This window comes from Gouania willdenowi, chromosome 9 (genome assembly GCF_900634775.1).
Source record: "Gouania willdenowi chromosome 9, fGouWil2.1, whole genome shotgun sequence".
NCBI lineage: Eukaryota > Metazoa > Chordata > Actinopteri > Blenniiformes > Gobiesocidae > Gouania > Gouania willdenowi.
In genome coordinates, this window is record NC_041052.1 from 21058118 (window position 1) to 21074168 (window position 16051).

Below are 16051 nucleotides of genomic sequence, written 5' to 3' on the forward strand. Positions count from 1 at the left end.
ATTGTTTAGTTTATCACTTTAACAGTCTTTGTACAATCATTTAAAGTTGATCATTTAAACATTTTGACAGTGCTGATATGTAAAGGACCTTATCTGATGCACTTGACACTAGGGTTGGTGACTGAGATCCGTTTCCAAATAGGAACGAAAATGTTTGAATTTCAATTACTTTTTCCGGTTCCTAAATGCCCGTGCTAGTTTGTTTCTGCAGTTTGTATTACTCCACTCAGCATGCTTTGTTATTGTTTGTTTACACGGGGTTTGTATCTCTGCCCAGAAGAACATCACTCGTCTGAACATAGACCGCAAAAAACGTTGCTCGAAAGTCTGGCTTCATTTTATTTTGAAAAACGACGGATTGGCACAGTGCAACACCTGTCAAAAATGTGTTTCTGCCAAAGGAGGATGCACAACAAACATGGCAAAACACCTTCGCCAGCAGCACTGTGTCAAATCTGTTCATAGTTGTTGAAAGCGCAGAGTGATGCTAACGTTAGCCAGTCTGAGCCTGCTGCCTGGTTCTGAACCCAGAAACAAACTTATAATGGCACATTCACACCAAACGCGTCAAAAGCGTCAGATTTACATTCACAATATATGGTGGACACGCTTTTAGGAGCATCAAGGAATCCCGCAGCGCCTCCTGTGTGGTGCGTTTTGGAGATTTCAAGCTTGTGATGCGCATCCGGTGCCTCCAACGCGGCCAATGCTTGAATTAAGATTGTTGAATTGTGGCTGGAAACGCGACACATCGACCAATCAGGAGCTTTCTCTAACACATAGTGACGTAGTGATGCATTTCATGACAGGACTGTAGGACCCGGATGACAACAGGAAGCAAACACAACTATACTGTGCTCGCGCCGAGCTGTATAACCCAGCAAACTATTACTATAGAGACAAGAATAGGAAGGACCTTGCTTGGAGGAGGAATAGAGAGGAGGTCGGTGTCTCGGGTAAGTTATTTAAACTTTTCACTGGCAACAGAGAAGCCCCTTCCCAAAACGTGCTCTCTTCCCAACTTGTTTGGACGCTTGTCACCGAGCGTCTTTGACCCTCTGTGACAAGCGTCTGATTCAATGAGCACAAGCGTCCAACTACGGGCATTAGGAGCGATTTTGATGCCCGAAAAGTGTCCGGTGTGAACGTAGCATCCTTTACTGCCATGTCTGGCCTCCTCATATTCATGTGTCCAGGCCTCCCCAACGCCTACTGAATGTGTTCTCTGCTACAGGAAACACAATCTGTGCAGAACAGGCACGCTTACTGCCTGAAAAGGCAGACATGATCATCTTCCTAAACAAGAACTGTTGACTGATTTGTCACATGACTGCTCCAGGGTTTGAGTTTGTTTTATTTTGTTTCATATACATCTACCTGGGCTGGAGATCTTTGTTTTTTAGACTGCTGCCAACTTGGAGTGCACACATTCAATAATTGAATACCCTAGTTTCCTGGGGCTAGAGTCGGTTTTTTACCGCTTGTATAGTGGTTGAACATTTTCTGGCACTTTATTGTACATATATACAAAGATACTCATGAAGCTAACTTTGGGGACCTGCCATTGTGATTTGTGATTGTTTTTATCTTCTTGTTTGTGGTATTTTTGCATTTCACTTTCCATAGATAACTTTGTAATCAGACACAGTACTGTTTTTGGTCAAATTATTGTACATCGCTAGTTGTATACAGGGGCGTTTCTAGACCCCCTGGGGGCCCTAGGCAAGAAGGACTATGGGGCCTCCCGGCCCCAGAATGATGATGAATGAAGTCCAAGATGACGGATCAGTAAATAAATACTTTATTAAATAATTAACATATAAAATAAATAACATAGCGATCTAAACTAAATGCAAACTTTACTCACAATACATACAGTAAATGCCAGAAAAACAAACACAACTGAAGTGTGCAAAATTTTAAGTATGATAAAAATGCAACCAAGCAAAAAAAACAATAAAAAAAAACCAAGGAAATTAAGTGGAAAGTAAGAGTACACTAACCATAAACGTTGGATTTTGTCATTTTCTTTGGTCCGAGGTGAGTTCTCTGAACTTTGGTGAAGTCCATGTCTGTTATTTGGAGTGGTTCTTGTCTCACAATTTGACACCGAGCATTGTCATCGATAGCTTTTGGCCACAGCACAGGATCATGTGATATTATTTGATTTGCTATTATTTGAGTACCTTCTGTTCTGGTGATGTGGTGTCATGGGGGTGGTGAGGAGGTGGTGATGGAATGCTGTGCTGCATGAAGGTGCCATCATGTCCTACTCTTTTTCTTCAAGACCCCCCTCATGATCTGAGGTTGATATTGCTCGAAAGAAAATAGTATAAGAAGCAATTGTTTAAGACAAATATCTGTGTGGTCATATTAAATCAGATAGCTCCCATGGTATATTTTAAACCTTAAAATATATTTTAAAAAGTTAAGCTAAATAAGTTCCTACTTTCATGTAGAGAGGTCTGCTGTTACTGCTGCTGCTGCTGCTGCTGCTGCTGATGGTGGTGGTGTTGTTGTGGTGATGATCCAAAAAACTTCAACAAAGCACCTCGAGGAAGAAAAAAGAGAAGAGCACAATGTATTTGGTTGGCTTGCATAAAGTAAAGTAAAGAACTGTACATGCTACAAAAAACACTAAACATTTGATATGTATGGAATATTTAATGAACATTAATTTGCAGTAACAACTTTAATGCTTCATGTTAACATTTTATTTAATGTAACATTTAGGCTATAGCAGAACATTTATGGATGTATCAGTTTTACCGTTTGACAACAAACACTTTATTCTGGACTAACTTATTGTGTGGCTATGAATGTACAGTATGTACACAGCCATTGATAACAAGACTTATGATGTGTAAACAAAGCTGGACTTCTTAAAATAAAGCTGTTAAATTTGGTGTAAAGTAAGAATAAATATGTGCTTCAAGTTTGTCATAACACAGAAGTTTGTTGTTAACCACACTGTCAAATTTGAATGATTAATATATAAATACAAACACACTTTATGAATGTGTTTTGAAGAAAATGGCTGAATTCACTTTACACAGACTTAAATGTGCAGTTAACTTTTCTGGCGCTGGGTGGATGACTGGGAGTTTGGGACAAAGTACATGGGACTAACTGGGACAAACTGGGACAAACTTTTTTTTACAATTAACACACATTCTCACTTACCACGATCACATTTTTTCTTTTTGTCCTCTTCTTGTTTTTTCTTCTTTTCATGAGCCCTGTGGGATATGTCCGCTTCATTTCATCGGTGTGTGTGTGTGATAACATCAGCACGTTGATGCAGGGGCCCGTAGTAGTGGGTCCCCATTAGGGAGGTTCCCGACGTATCACTGTAATGTGTCCGGGGGGTTCACTGATGTCTGCAGTCTGTCGGGGCCCCGACTAGCAACTAACCAGTGACTACTCAGAACGGACCCCGTGCAGGGGATTTTCGATGTGCTGTCGTTGTAACGTCATTGAAATTGACTGTTAGCCATCCCTCGGGGGCCCCTTTCAGCTCGGGGTCCTAGGCAATTGCCCGTGTTTGCCTACCTTGTTACAACGCCTCTGGTTGTATATCAATACAAAATTTGATTTTAGAAAAACGTAGTGGAGGCTGCTCGAGGTCTAATCCCTCCAGACATTTTAACGTGTCACAACAGCATGAGAGCAGGTGCCATGATCTATAATTTGTTTTTCCCTCTGGTTTGGATTTTTGTTTAAAGGTCTCTTGGTATAGACATGGTACAATATGTACCGACTCAAGGCTTTACCAGTCCAGAGCATTCGGCTTCATCTAACACACCAGTAACATTGGCTGTTATATTGTAAATCTGTGCCTACACCTTTGACATTTACTTTTGAGAACTAGTCCCTAATCTCATGTGAAGCTCTAATGAAATAAAAATGCCTGTGAAATAAACGTTCTCCTCTACACCCAACTTTTTTTGCAGAGTCAAACAATAGCACAGTAACATGGCTTTATGAAATGGATGCCATCTGTTGCCGTTTTTGTTGATATTGTTTTGAAATTATTTAGTCTAAAAACACACTATGCATGTTGTCTTCACATCTACAGCAGGTGGAGTCTGGATAAAACTTAATCACAGCCATTATATGCTGTCTATATACAGTAGTTAAGTATCCTAATGTTACTTTTCTTAATGATATTCTGAGATATTGTCCTATATCTTAGTACTCAGGCTATTTTGAACATTTACATTCTCACAGCCAGGCTGCCTGAGCATTGCCAACCTAAAAAACATGCAGATACTGTTTCATGAATACATATTCTCATTCCTACATTAAAACACAGTCTTCTCATGGAGGATTTAAAGCAACACCTTTAAAATGTAACAGTTTAAGAAAATCCTAAAGAGCTCTTCTATCTCTCCCTCACTCTGTCTCCCTATCATCCTTGGCCAGTAATTCTCCTTGCATTTCACTCATCCAGCGCTATCACAAAGTATTGGATTTTCACATCGCTCCTTTGGTGTTTCCTCATCTGTCGTTGCTTTCTTCTTATTCTCACTTTCTATCTCAATTATTCAGTCAGTCATGCACGGAATTGCTCTCTCCCCCTCGGGATCTCACAAAAGATGCGCACACACACACACACACACACCATTGGGTCTTTATAGGAGACTAATGATTTGAAAAGTGCACTGATTTGACACTGGCTGTAGTGTTGCAGCGGGCGCAACATGTGGTTCATAACCAAGCAACAGACATCCCCGAGGACTCTGTTCTACTTTTGCTTTGTTCCCACAGACACATTCACAGACATGAAGGCACCTGGGGATCAACATGAGAGCACAGAATGTTGGTTTTTAAAAATAGCATGTATCTTTGTAAATAAAAAGGGGGAACTCTCAATTAAGGTTTTATATAATAAACATTAAAAAAAAGTGTAATTTTTCGAAGCCATCTTTTTGGTGCACTAAAGATGAATAAATGCTGGACAGATAAAAGCTGAAAAATATCAAATGCACCTCATGTAAATGCTCATCTCTGTGTCCTACTCATCACTCAGCTCTGATACAGCTGCCAAATAACACTCCACAGTTTGGCCCAGCTTCATGATATGACATGATCTACTAACTTCTGTGTCGTGGTACATTTCTAAAATAGACCGGACACTAACCTAGCTTCACCAGATCCCCATTGCAGAGAAGTGTCATCATAAAGTGGATATATTTTCTTCATCATCTTCAAAGATGCAAAAGGTAGGTGACAGGAAAAAGATTAGAGTGAAGAGAGAAGATAGGAATAAAATACAGTGATACCCAGAGAGAGAAAGAAATCCAGGCTTTTTTAAACAAAGCGTCCAATTACCAACTTGCACCCAGTGATGTTCACAGGTAAGCTATTATGGTACGCACTGTATAACGAGCAAGCATCTGTGTGCAGGGTTTTTTTCAAAGCAGCACAACAGATAAGAAGTAATTTATTAACTATGCATTGATGACAATTTGGGATAAAGAATATAAACATATGTTTGGATGAGAAATCAGATTATTAGTTGAATAACCTAATCAGTGTTCATTCTTTCATTGTGTCAAATAGATATTTACAGATACTCAAAGGAGAACTTGTTCATTTTACCAATATTATTGAGATACACAATGTATGTACAGGAGGTGTGAATGACAGGTGAAGTATTAAGCCCTACTCGTGCCCTGTGTAGGCTGGGCCAAAAAGCCTAAAGTGCCTAACATGTATGATGACGATTTGGAGAAAATCAGACACTGCTTGGATTAGAAAACACCATCAGTTTTCTGGCCCAATCTAAAAAACAAGACCCAGCTCCAATCCAGAATTAGTGGTAGAAATAAACATATATAGTCAGCAAAGGACAAAATAAATAAATAAAACCTGTGTAATCACATCCTAGTAAAGTTTGCAGGAAAGAAGTTACAAACACAGGATGCAACTTAATGTTGGCCTTTGAATTTCCTTTGGTATTATAAAGTACAATCATATGTTTTTAATATCTTAGTTCTCCATATTCCCTCAAAGGATCAACTCTTTTCTTTAAAACATGGTCAGATGTTAGTCATCCTGTACCATTTCCCTTCCAGCACTCACTCACTGACCTTTGGAGGGAACAGGTGGCAGTTCCTGGGTGTCCTTATAACACCTTACCTGTGTCTGCTGAGAGTTGAGCCCTCCCCTCTTGGTGGACCCCCCTCTGGAGCTGAGCCTCTTCCACGACTCCGAGAAGCGTCCCCTGGTGGTGGAACGTCCTGGCCCAGATGTCCCGGACGCAACAGAAGAATCATCCCGTGTGGAGAATGGACGTTCCCTCTTCAACTCCCTTCGCTCTGCCCACTTCTTCTTGGAAGCCATTGGCGTTTAAGACTCACGCAGAGGATGTGGGAAGGAGAGCAGCGCGACTCAGTCAAGGATGCTGTCTTTGAATCAAACTGCTGCCACAGGTGGCATCTTCACTTCTTCTCAACTGTGCCTGAACAGTTGGTAGCTCTTCTCTTTAATACAAACGACTCCTTTGTAAACTTTATGAAAAAAATGGCAAATGTAAAATTTTGAATTACTTCTTCATCCCTCCTTTTGATGATCTGATCAAACACTCCTGTGCAGCCAGTCTTCACCTGCTCAGATCTTCTCATGTACTCTTCTTCTCCTGTCGTACTCTTCCACTGGGAGGAGTGAGTAGTGGAGAGGAAGGTGGCGAAGCAGAAGGTGTTGGCTGTACCCTGTTGCATGTGCTGTTACCGTGGCTCAGCCGTGGATGCTGTTTTCTCTCCTCGCAGAGAGAGTGAGAGAAGGAGAGCGAGTGATAGAAATAGGAAAACAAGGCAAGAGAAAGAGCGAGGGAGGAGGAAGAGGTGGAGGAGGGTAGGATTTAGACAGAGATTTTAGGAATTTAAGAAAATTCTAGTTAGAAAAAGAAGGTCAGAAAACGGACGGGCTGGAACCGAGAGCAAATTATAAAGAGGCAGGTGGAAAAGAAAGAAAACACTCGCAGACGTGGAAAACAAAGAGACAAGCAGGAGTCTCCTGAGTGCAAGTCCCTGCTGAGCAGCTCTGAGCTGCTTTCAGCTGACAGGGAGACAGCAGATACCGCTCAGTAAGTCTCTCTCACTGTGAGCACAATGCTCCCAAAACCTCCATAAGCAGGTTCACTTTCATTATTACTTCTGCTTCACTTCTCTGTTCACAAATAGCTTATAACTAAAGTGTCACTTTACCAATTGGAACTAAAACATCCCACCGTGCTCATTCATTATCTCCACCACAGAGGTAATATTGTCACCCTCTTTTTTTTTTTTTTGCCTGTTACCATGATTACATCAAAAGTACTTAACCAATTTTGACTAATTTTAATTTAAGATGGACCTTATTCCATGGACAATTCCATTACATTTTGGAGGGCAGGGTTTCTATTTCTGGCGTTAGCGCGTGGAGTGATGTTTGCACACGTTTTAACATCCCTAAACCATCAGTGAATCCACCCTCTGAGTGATCTTTTTTCATTTATTTTTGTAATATCAAGGACATAAATGCCTTTCTTCTTGTTTTTTAACTGTTCTAGTGAAATCCAACCTTTAAAATCAACTTTTATGCTGCATTGTAGATCCTGCTAGCAGTTAAGTATACATCACGGGGGACCAAACAGTATTTTTCCAGAGGAGGAAGGAATAGATATCAGCCATTCTACAGGATTAACCAGTTATACACATACACACATACACTAACGGTAAAGAGTTTTAGAACACCCTAATTTTTCCATTTATTTATTGCAATTCAAGTCGTGCAAGTCCAATGAATAGGTTGAAATGGTACAAAGGTAAGTACTGAACAGCCAGAGGTTAAAAAAAAAAGGTTTGGTTACCCAAAACTAAAAATCTACATTTCAGAATTATACAAATTGGTATTTTTCAGGGGACATGAAGTGGGTTAACAATTTAAAGCTGCTCTGCAGCAATGAAGGTTGAATAAGCCTTGAAAGCTGGTGCTATTAATTCCTGCAGGTGTTCCAACTTTTCTTGGTTACTTCTAACCCCCTCTGTCTGCATAAAAGCAGTGTTTGGAACACACTGTAGTTCCAGACCCTCATGAGCATCAGGTAAACAGGTATTGTTCATGGATTCCATGATTTCTTTTTCAACTCAAATTGCTTATTTGTTTTTAATGCCTTCGTTTCAGAGTGCAATGACACAAACTGAATGATTTTCATTAAGAAAAACTGGAAAAAGTGTGGTGTTCTAAAACTTTTGACCGGTTGTGTAAATATATTAAAATATGTATAAATATTGAGTGACGAATAGTAAACGAAAATCTAGGAAGACCTGGCTTGAGTACACTTCAGTGTGTGAGTGTGATATGAAGCCATTATTAGAAGAATAGTGAGAGAATATTTTGCTAATTGCAGCAGATTCAAGTCAAGCAGATTTAGGGAAATGGTAAAGTTCGAGTTGGTGCTTTTTCAAATCAATCTGAGGAAGCAGAGTCTCTTATGGTGAAAGCAGGATCAGCCTGATGAATGATCCTGTGCTACATCCAAAAAGGCACAACACCATCACTGTGATGGTCTGTGGACAATTTTCCAGTTGATGGATAATGAAAAGGCACTGAGCTGAAATGCCAACCCTATACAGCTTATCCAAAGGTTAAGATTTATTGTTTTTTTTTATTTTTTGATCTGAAAAACTTCTGATGTTTACGAGTTACAAGAAAGCAATTAAAGTTGGAGATAGTGATTACCAATGACCAGTAATTAGGTGTGTCCAAAGAAATATCTGTTATCCAGTTCCAGATAATTAGAAAACAGCACAGAAACAAAATATAGAAAAGGACAAAAAATTAGGAAAAAAAGAAAACATTAGCAAGGATAAACTACTTGCCACAACATTATTACCTCCCACCAAATATTTATAAAAATTATGTGGATATTACAGGTTTATGATCTTTTTAAAGGTTATACATTATGTTAATGCTGAATTTTATTCATATAGAGACTATGCTTCATTTAACATGTCAACAAAATATAATCTAAAATTATAGCTGCTGCACAGCAATGTTCTGGGCCAGGCAATTTTAGGCACAACAAGACAGCAGCTGTTAGTGTGACAAGGCAGATTTCAAATGTCTATCAAAAATTTTGTTACTGTAAACAATGATTTATTGGCTCCAAACATGAACATTTTTTAGTTGCAAAATGTATAAATCTTATTATATAACACTATATGTATTCATTTTTCCCAACAGTTGGTCCTAATGTTAGAATATGGATGGATGGATTGATCAAAAAATCTAAAGACAGTGTAAATCCTGTGATAAAATCCCTCACATGATAATCTTTATTTGTAACTCGGAGCTCGAGCGTTCAATCTTAACACTAATCTTGCACTAAAAAGTCAGATGCAAGTTAAGCATGTTTTTTGGGGGAAAAAAAGATTGAAGAATAGGAGAGCATTAGAGAAGTGAAAAGGCAATAATATATTGTAAAATGTGTATATTTAAACTCTTCAGTGACAGGACCCTCTGTTTACATTCATTTTACAGTATTTATATAGTTTCACTCCAATTGATTTATCTGAACTAACCACAATAGCTAGTACTTCTAAACCAACAACCTGTCTTTTCGATCCAATCCCAACTCTACTATTTAAAGATGTTTTTCCATTAATTAGCACTAATATGGATAACTGGATTAACACATCTTTAGTAACAGGTTATGTGCCACACGCCTTTAAAACTGCTGTAATCAAACCTTTCCTTAAAAACCTACCCTTGATCCAAGTGACTTGTCAAATTATAGGCCAACACCCAATCTCCCTTTTGTTTTTCAAAATTCTTGATAAAATCATTGCAGGTCAACTATGTAATCATCTACATAGGAACTATTTATACGAGAGCTTTCAGTCTGTCTTTAGAGCCCATCATAGCACAGAGACTGCCTTAGTAAAAGTAGACAATGATCTCCTCTTAGCTTCAGACAGAGGGTTGGTCTCAGTTCTGGTGATCTTAGATCTCAGTGCAGCCTTCGATACAGTGGATCATCATCTCCTGCTACAGAGACTGGAAAGTGTTTTTGGGATTAAAGAAACGGCACTAGGTTGGTTTAAATCCTATTTATCAGACAGAACCCACTTTGTTCATGTTAATAATCTCTCCTCAGTGCACACCAGAGTTAATCATGGAGTTCCACAAGGTTCACTTTTAGGACCAATACTCTTTACATTATATATGCTTCCACTGGGTAACATTATCAGAGAACATAATATAAATTTCCATTGCTATGCCGATGATTCACATCTCTATTTGTCAAATAAATCAGATGAAACTCATCAGTTATCAAAACACCAGGCTTGTCTTAAAGACATCACATGATGAGCTGTAACTTTCTCCTTCTTAACCAGGATGAAACTGAAGTGATTTTATTTGGTCCAAAACACCACAAATTATCAGAGCAAATAGTGTCTCTGGATGGCATTACTCTGTCACCCAGCACCACAGTAAAAAACTTAGTCTTCATCTTCAATACTGACTTATCCTTTAACTCTCATATTAAGCAAATCTCAAGGACTGCCTTCTTCCACCTCCAAAATCTCTCTAAAATCAGGAATATCTAGACTAGATTATTATAACTTTCTACTTTCAGGATGTCCAAGTAAGTCACCAAAAATCTCCAGTTAATTCAGAATGCTGCAGCTAGAATACTAACAGGTACTAACAGGAGCGAGCAAATTTCCCCAGTAATGGCTTCCCTTCATTGGCTTCCTGTAAAATCTAGAATAGAGTTTAAAATCCTCCTGTTAGCATACAAAGCTCTACATGATCAAGCTCCTGTATATCTTAGAGACCTGTTAGTGCCCTATCGTCCAAGCAGAACACTCCGGTCTCAGTTTGCTGGTCTTCTGGAAGTTCCTAAAGTGTTTAGGAAGAAGCACTCGAACTTCTGAAACTGTGTTTTAATTTCAGGTCAACGCGTAAGTAAATACATTTTATTTATACAGCACCTTTCACAGATAGAAATCACAAAGTGCTTTACAGTAAAAAAAAAACAAAAAAAACAAACAGTGCTTCATAAAACAGAATAAACAGTGATTTACAAAAAATACAATACAAGACAGTCCTTCAAAATAAGGCAAATGAAAATACAATGTAAACACCAAGTTAATAAAGGAGGTTAATTAAAAGCTTGTCTGTATAAAAGTGTCTTTAACTGCATTTTAAAGGAGTCATTGGAGTTAGAGCAGAGTATAGCCTGAGTTCCACAATCTTGGTGCCACTGCCTGAAACGCCCTTTCACCATGAGTTCACCACACATGTATCTAAGCTGACAGCTCCACTTCCATCTGCCATCCTCTCTCTTTGATATCTGAGATCCAGCTACATGGTGTCATGCAGTTGCCATGGTTACGAACCAGAAAATTTAAATGTTGCCTTATTTTTGCATCATTACATTCCTCTCATGTATCGGACCGCGCACATTGTCACACACGCACTCACGCGCGCATACACAGTAATGAAGAGCAAAAGTTACATTCTTGCTCAAAACCAGTTCAAGTTTTTAAAAGTTATCAAAGCACATTCATTGACCCAGTCATCTCATTAATAAAGTAACTTTGGTAGAGAAACGTTGTCCACACCGCTAATTAGCAAAGTATCTTTTTCTGGGGTTGCAAGTGTCAAATCATAGATTTTTCAAGAAATATTTTTAACAAGTAAAATAATATTAAAGCCTGATTATTAGTGATGCATGGAAATTTCAGCCACCGAAAACCTTCGGCCAAAAATGGGCCAAAGGAAATTCTCAGTTTTTGGCCAAAACACTTTTTTCACAAAAACAATCCAGCCGAAACGGGATGTTACGATGACATACAGTATATATAAATATAGTATACTTCTATATATGAGTCAACGTGTCCAAAATCTGAGCACTAAAGCGTCTTCTAAGTGGAGGTTGAGACAGAGCAATGAAAAGTTCACTCTCAAGTGTGATTTACCGATATGTTTGTACGTCATGTCGATGGCCCTCAGTTGACGCGCGCCTCCAAAAAATCCTACCTACTCATCAGAAGTATACATTCAGCATTAGTCTGTCAGCACACAATTCACTGATATCTTCTGCACTTCATCGGGACTGTACTCGATCCGCGTTATAATGATGATCAGTACTTGGATTAGGGAATAAACAAAGCAGTGCGCAAAAGAACTGATACACATCACAATGGGAACCCGCTTGGAGACGGAGAAGCACGCGAAGCGCAGGAGACGGAGAACTGAGTTGACAGAGACAGACCGTCAGGAACAGATTTCACTGAGATAAAGCAGAGAAGCTAATCTTCATCAACAACTTTAATGCACTTTGTGTTTTTATGATAGAACATATTTAAATTGATTAATCTTTCAGCCAGTCAGTCACCAATCAGTTCTAAGCCCATATATTAATATTTAATGTATACATAATTGGGGTCAAGTTAAACATTTTGATTAAATTTTTTTTATTTTATGTTGTGCATTGTTGGAATGTCAGCTGTTGCCTTTATTATCCCCCGCCACAAAGTGCGGAAAGGGGGATTTGAGCTCCGTCCGTTAAAGGGAACAGTTTTTCTCAGAAACTGTTTAAGATAGGAAAACCAAATTCGGTGTGCGGCTTCAGGGTATCAACACCTTGATGGAGTTCGAAAATGAGAAGCGTGCATTAATTTTTTTTCCGGAGTCATTGCCCTTGTTTCGTTTTTTTCTGGCAGGGGATGATGAGGATGTCTTCTTGTTTATTTTATTTATTTTTAGCAAATGAATACAAACAGGAAAGTGTACATACATTTGTAGCCTACATGGCTAATTTAACGTAAACACTGTAGATAAACAGAAATAAATACACTGCTTGAAAGGGAGTGAAATGAATGTGGGATAAATGTCAGCGCTAAATAAATATCATATATTTTTAATTGATTTATTCTTTATAGCATTAATATTAATTCATGCAATTGCAATGTTTAAATTCTAGTGAGGTTAGTTCACATTCATAGCCATAAATTCAATGTTACTAATAATTGGCAAAATACGGTAATTCCCTTCGGTTTTTGGACTTTGTTTTCAGCCAATAATTTTCATTTCAGTGCATCACTACTGATTATTTTTAAAATAAATACAAATACCGTTGACATTCTTTAAGCTCCTAACATATCTAATTTGCAGAATTCTTAAAAATGTGATCACTCCCATGTGTTTGATGATGCTCACAATAGGTTTTCATGTCAATACACAATCACAATATTCTTGAAACTAATCACTATGCCACATGTGTGATAGCTTTTAATATGCATTTTGAATTCTCATTATCACATTTATCTTAAGATGGTTATGTATTTTGGCCCATCTGTTTAGATTCCCAAGGTCCAAAGTCTAAGGTTCACTGTAATGCTTAAATTAAATGGGTGCAAAAGGTCTCTAAACAGGATCAACAGGTACAGATGATGTTTCTTACCTTAATTTCAGTGCAAAGGGGCGTCAACACTCGTCTGGTGTGAGTTTTCCTGGTCATTTTTCTCAGAAGGGTGAAGAAGTTCAGAAGTCTGAAGAAGGAAAAGAAACATGTGTTGCTTATAAACAACATTGTGTCCTTTGAAAAATTTCTTTTTATAATTCATTACAATAAAATATTTCTTTCATTTCAACCATTGAGGTTTTTGAATTCTTAAAACTAAAGCTTTATTTGTATCTTTTGACAAAATCTGAAAAAGTGGGTCAAACACCAGCCAACTAGAGCTGAAACAACTTTCATCATTTTCTTTTGTTTTTGAATGGGTGCAACAGAGGATATTCACACTATTTACCACAACTGTGTATCTTTGTGTAACACAATTGTTTCCTATTGGTTTTATACAAATAGATACATGCAATATTTCATGTAATAACACATAGTGTTAACACTTAACTTCTTGTTTAGAACAGCCACTTTTAACACTTGTACAACATTAATAAAAGCCACATGGCATGGAGGAGAGTAGCTCAGCTCTTTGACAACATCTGCCATTTGTTTCTGCTTCCAATAGCAATATAAATTACCAGGAATAATATTAAAATTATTATTTAGTATTTTGTTTTTTATTTATTTGGTGGCCTTGAATTAGTTTTTTCTGCCCATGAAGCAGTGTTTTGTGCGCACGTTATAGTTTTTTTTTGGTTTTTTTACCATGACATGTCTGCTTTAGAGCAGTGGTTCTTAACCTTTTCAGCCTGCGACCCCAAAAATAAAGGTGCCAGAGACCGGGGACCCCCACTGTACCTGAAGGTGGTTGAACACCGACATGAACATTAATGAACAGTCATGTGGAGACAGGGCCATCTATAAGGGGGAATAAAGGGGAGAGCTTTTTGGGGTCCATCCATAAAGTCAGCAAAATGATGGTCCATTGTTCTATGAATAGATAACCATATTTATTTATTGATCTGAATAATATCCACTGTTATCCAGGAAGTTTATTATTTTTTGTAATGTAATATAGAGCCATAAAGATGTAAATCTTTGTTTTAATCAGAAATAATAAAAAAAAAAAATGGGTTCAAAGTGACCAAAAACCGGGACTTTAAAAACCACAGATATTGGTTAAAAGTTGCAAATTGGAGTGGCCAAAAATGGACAGAAAAAGTCGTTTAAAAAGGTTTAAAGTGTGGTGGAAATGATTTTTAAGTAAAAAGTCTTGAAAGTGGGAAAAAATATGCAGAAAAGGCATTGAAATTGAATTGAGAATTGGCAGAAATGGGAGTAATGTAGCAAAAACGCATTAAAAAGAGCAAAAATATGGCAAGAAAGTGATAAAAAAAAATAGATTAAAATATGGCAAGTTTGGTGTAGATGCAGAAAAAGGTTAAAGGAAAAAAAAAAAGCTTTGTTTCTTGAAGGTATCTGGCGACCGCCTACCAGCGTCTTGCAACCCCAAGTGGGGTCCTGACCCTAAGGTTAAGAACCCCTGCTTTAGAGAATTTTCTTCTATTTTGAGGTTTTAATAAAATTATAAAATGACATGTTTAGTTTCTTGTGATGCTTTTACTCAATGAAAGAAAAAGGTCATATTACCATAACTCTCCAGAAACTGTGAATTTAAATCCATTGACTATTGAACATCAAATTAATTAGTTTCATTATGGAAAAGTTAACCTTCGTTATTTCCGGCTCAATAGCACGCTTTGAGAGTCACATTCAGCTGAGCAAGGCCACTCATTCGGCAAAGCAGATCAATGATGTAAACAGCTGTGATTAATTCATAATCCTTATTCCCATACTGAGGATTTTTCTTAAAACCAAACCTGCAAAAAAAAATAGATTTTTACCCTTTAGTGAGGTTAAAAAACATCAAGCAAAAACAGAACAACATGGTCGTCTTCACCGCACTGATCTTTAGCCTGTGTCGCCACACACATTCTAACCATCACTGCTTCCTCTCTCTGTGCGACAAAAGGTTGAGGATGCATTTTTAAGCAGGCTGATGCCATCAATAATTTACGCACAGATATCCACAGACTAACATGTGTGTTTCTGTTCCCAAGGTGTTTGTAATTTATACATTTATACAGTTTTAATATATTAATGCATACAAAAAAATATATAAAGAAAAACAAGCAGCTACACTCTGTGCTTTGAGCTACCCTATGTGTTCATCTTGAAGGTGTTGGCAAGACTTTCCACCAAAACTTTGGTTTAAAACTCACAGATTCTCAGACTTTCTATGTCGTTGGACACAATCATCTGCTGTTGTCATTTGCCTTGGGAAAGATTTAACGAGCTGTCGTGCTGTACCAGAAGATGAGCCGAACACAGAGGCACCCCCCTGTTGTGAAGTGTAACCAACACAGTCCAAACTGCTACTCATCCCACAAGCTGTTTGATGACAGTCTAAATGACAGCGAGAAAAGCCATGATACGCCCCATATGTTCAACGATGCGTTGACGCTTTCCTATGAGACTGTGTGCATGAATCACCAGCCGGCTTCCCTTCTAACACACACACACACACGCACGCACACGCACGCACACGCACGCACACACACACACACGCTGAATTAAGTGGCACAT

General features: G+C 38.2%; 1 protein-coding gene across 9 annotated transcripts in view; it reads right to left on the bottom strand.

Annotated features, from left to right (window-relative positions):
* Nucleotides 1–13531, bottom strand: part of trpm3 (transient receptor potential cation channel, subfamily M, member 3) — a 221555-nt gene extending 208024 nt beyond the window's left edge. For 7 of the 9 annotated variants that reach the window (XM_028458383.1, XM_028458377.1, XM_028458375.1 and 4 more), the window contains exon 1: nucleotides 6145–6760. In XM_028458383.1, coding sequence (XP_028314184.1) covers nucleotides 6145–6348 — 204 coding nt within the window. In that variant the 5' untranslated portion in view covers nucleotides 6349–6760. Of the gene's footprint in view, nucleotides 1–6144; nucleotides 6761–13462 lie in introns of those variants that run through there. The other 2 variants (XM_028458380.1, XM_028458373.1) reach the window with 2 other exon arrangements.
* Between the last annotated feature and the right edge of the window lie 2520 nt (nucleotides 13532–16051).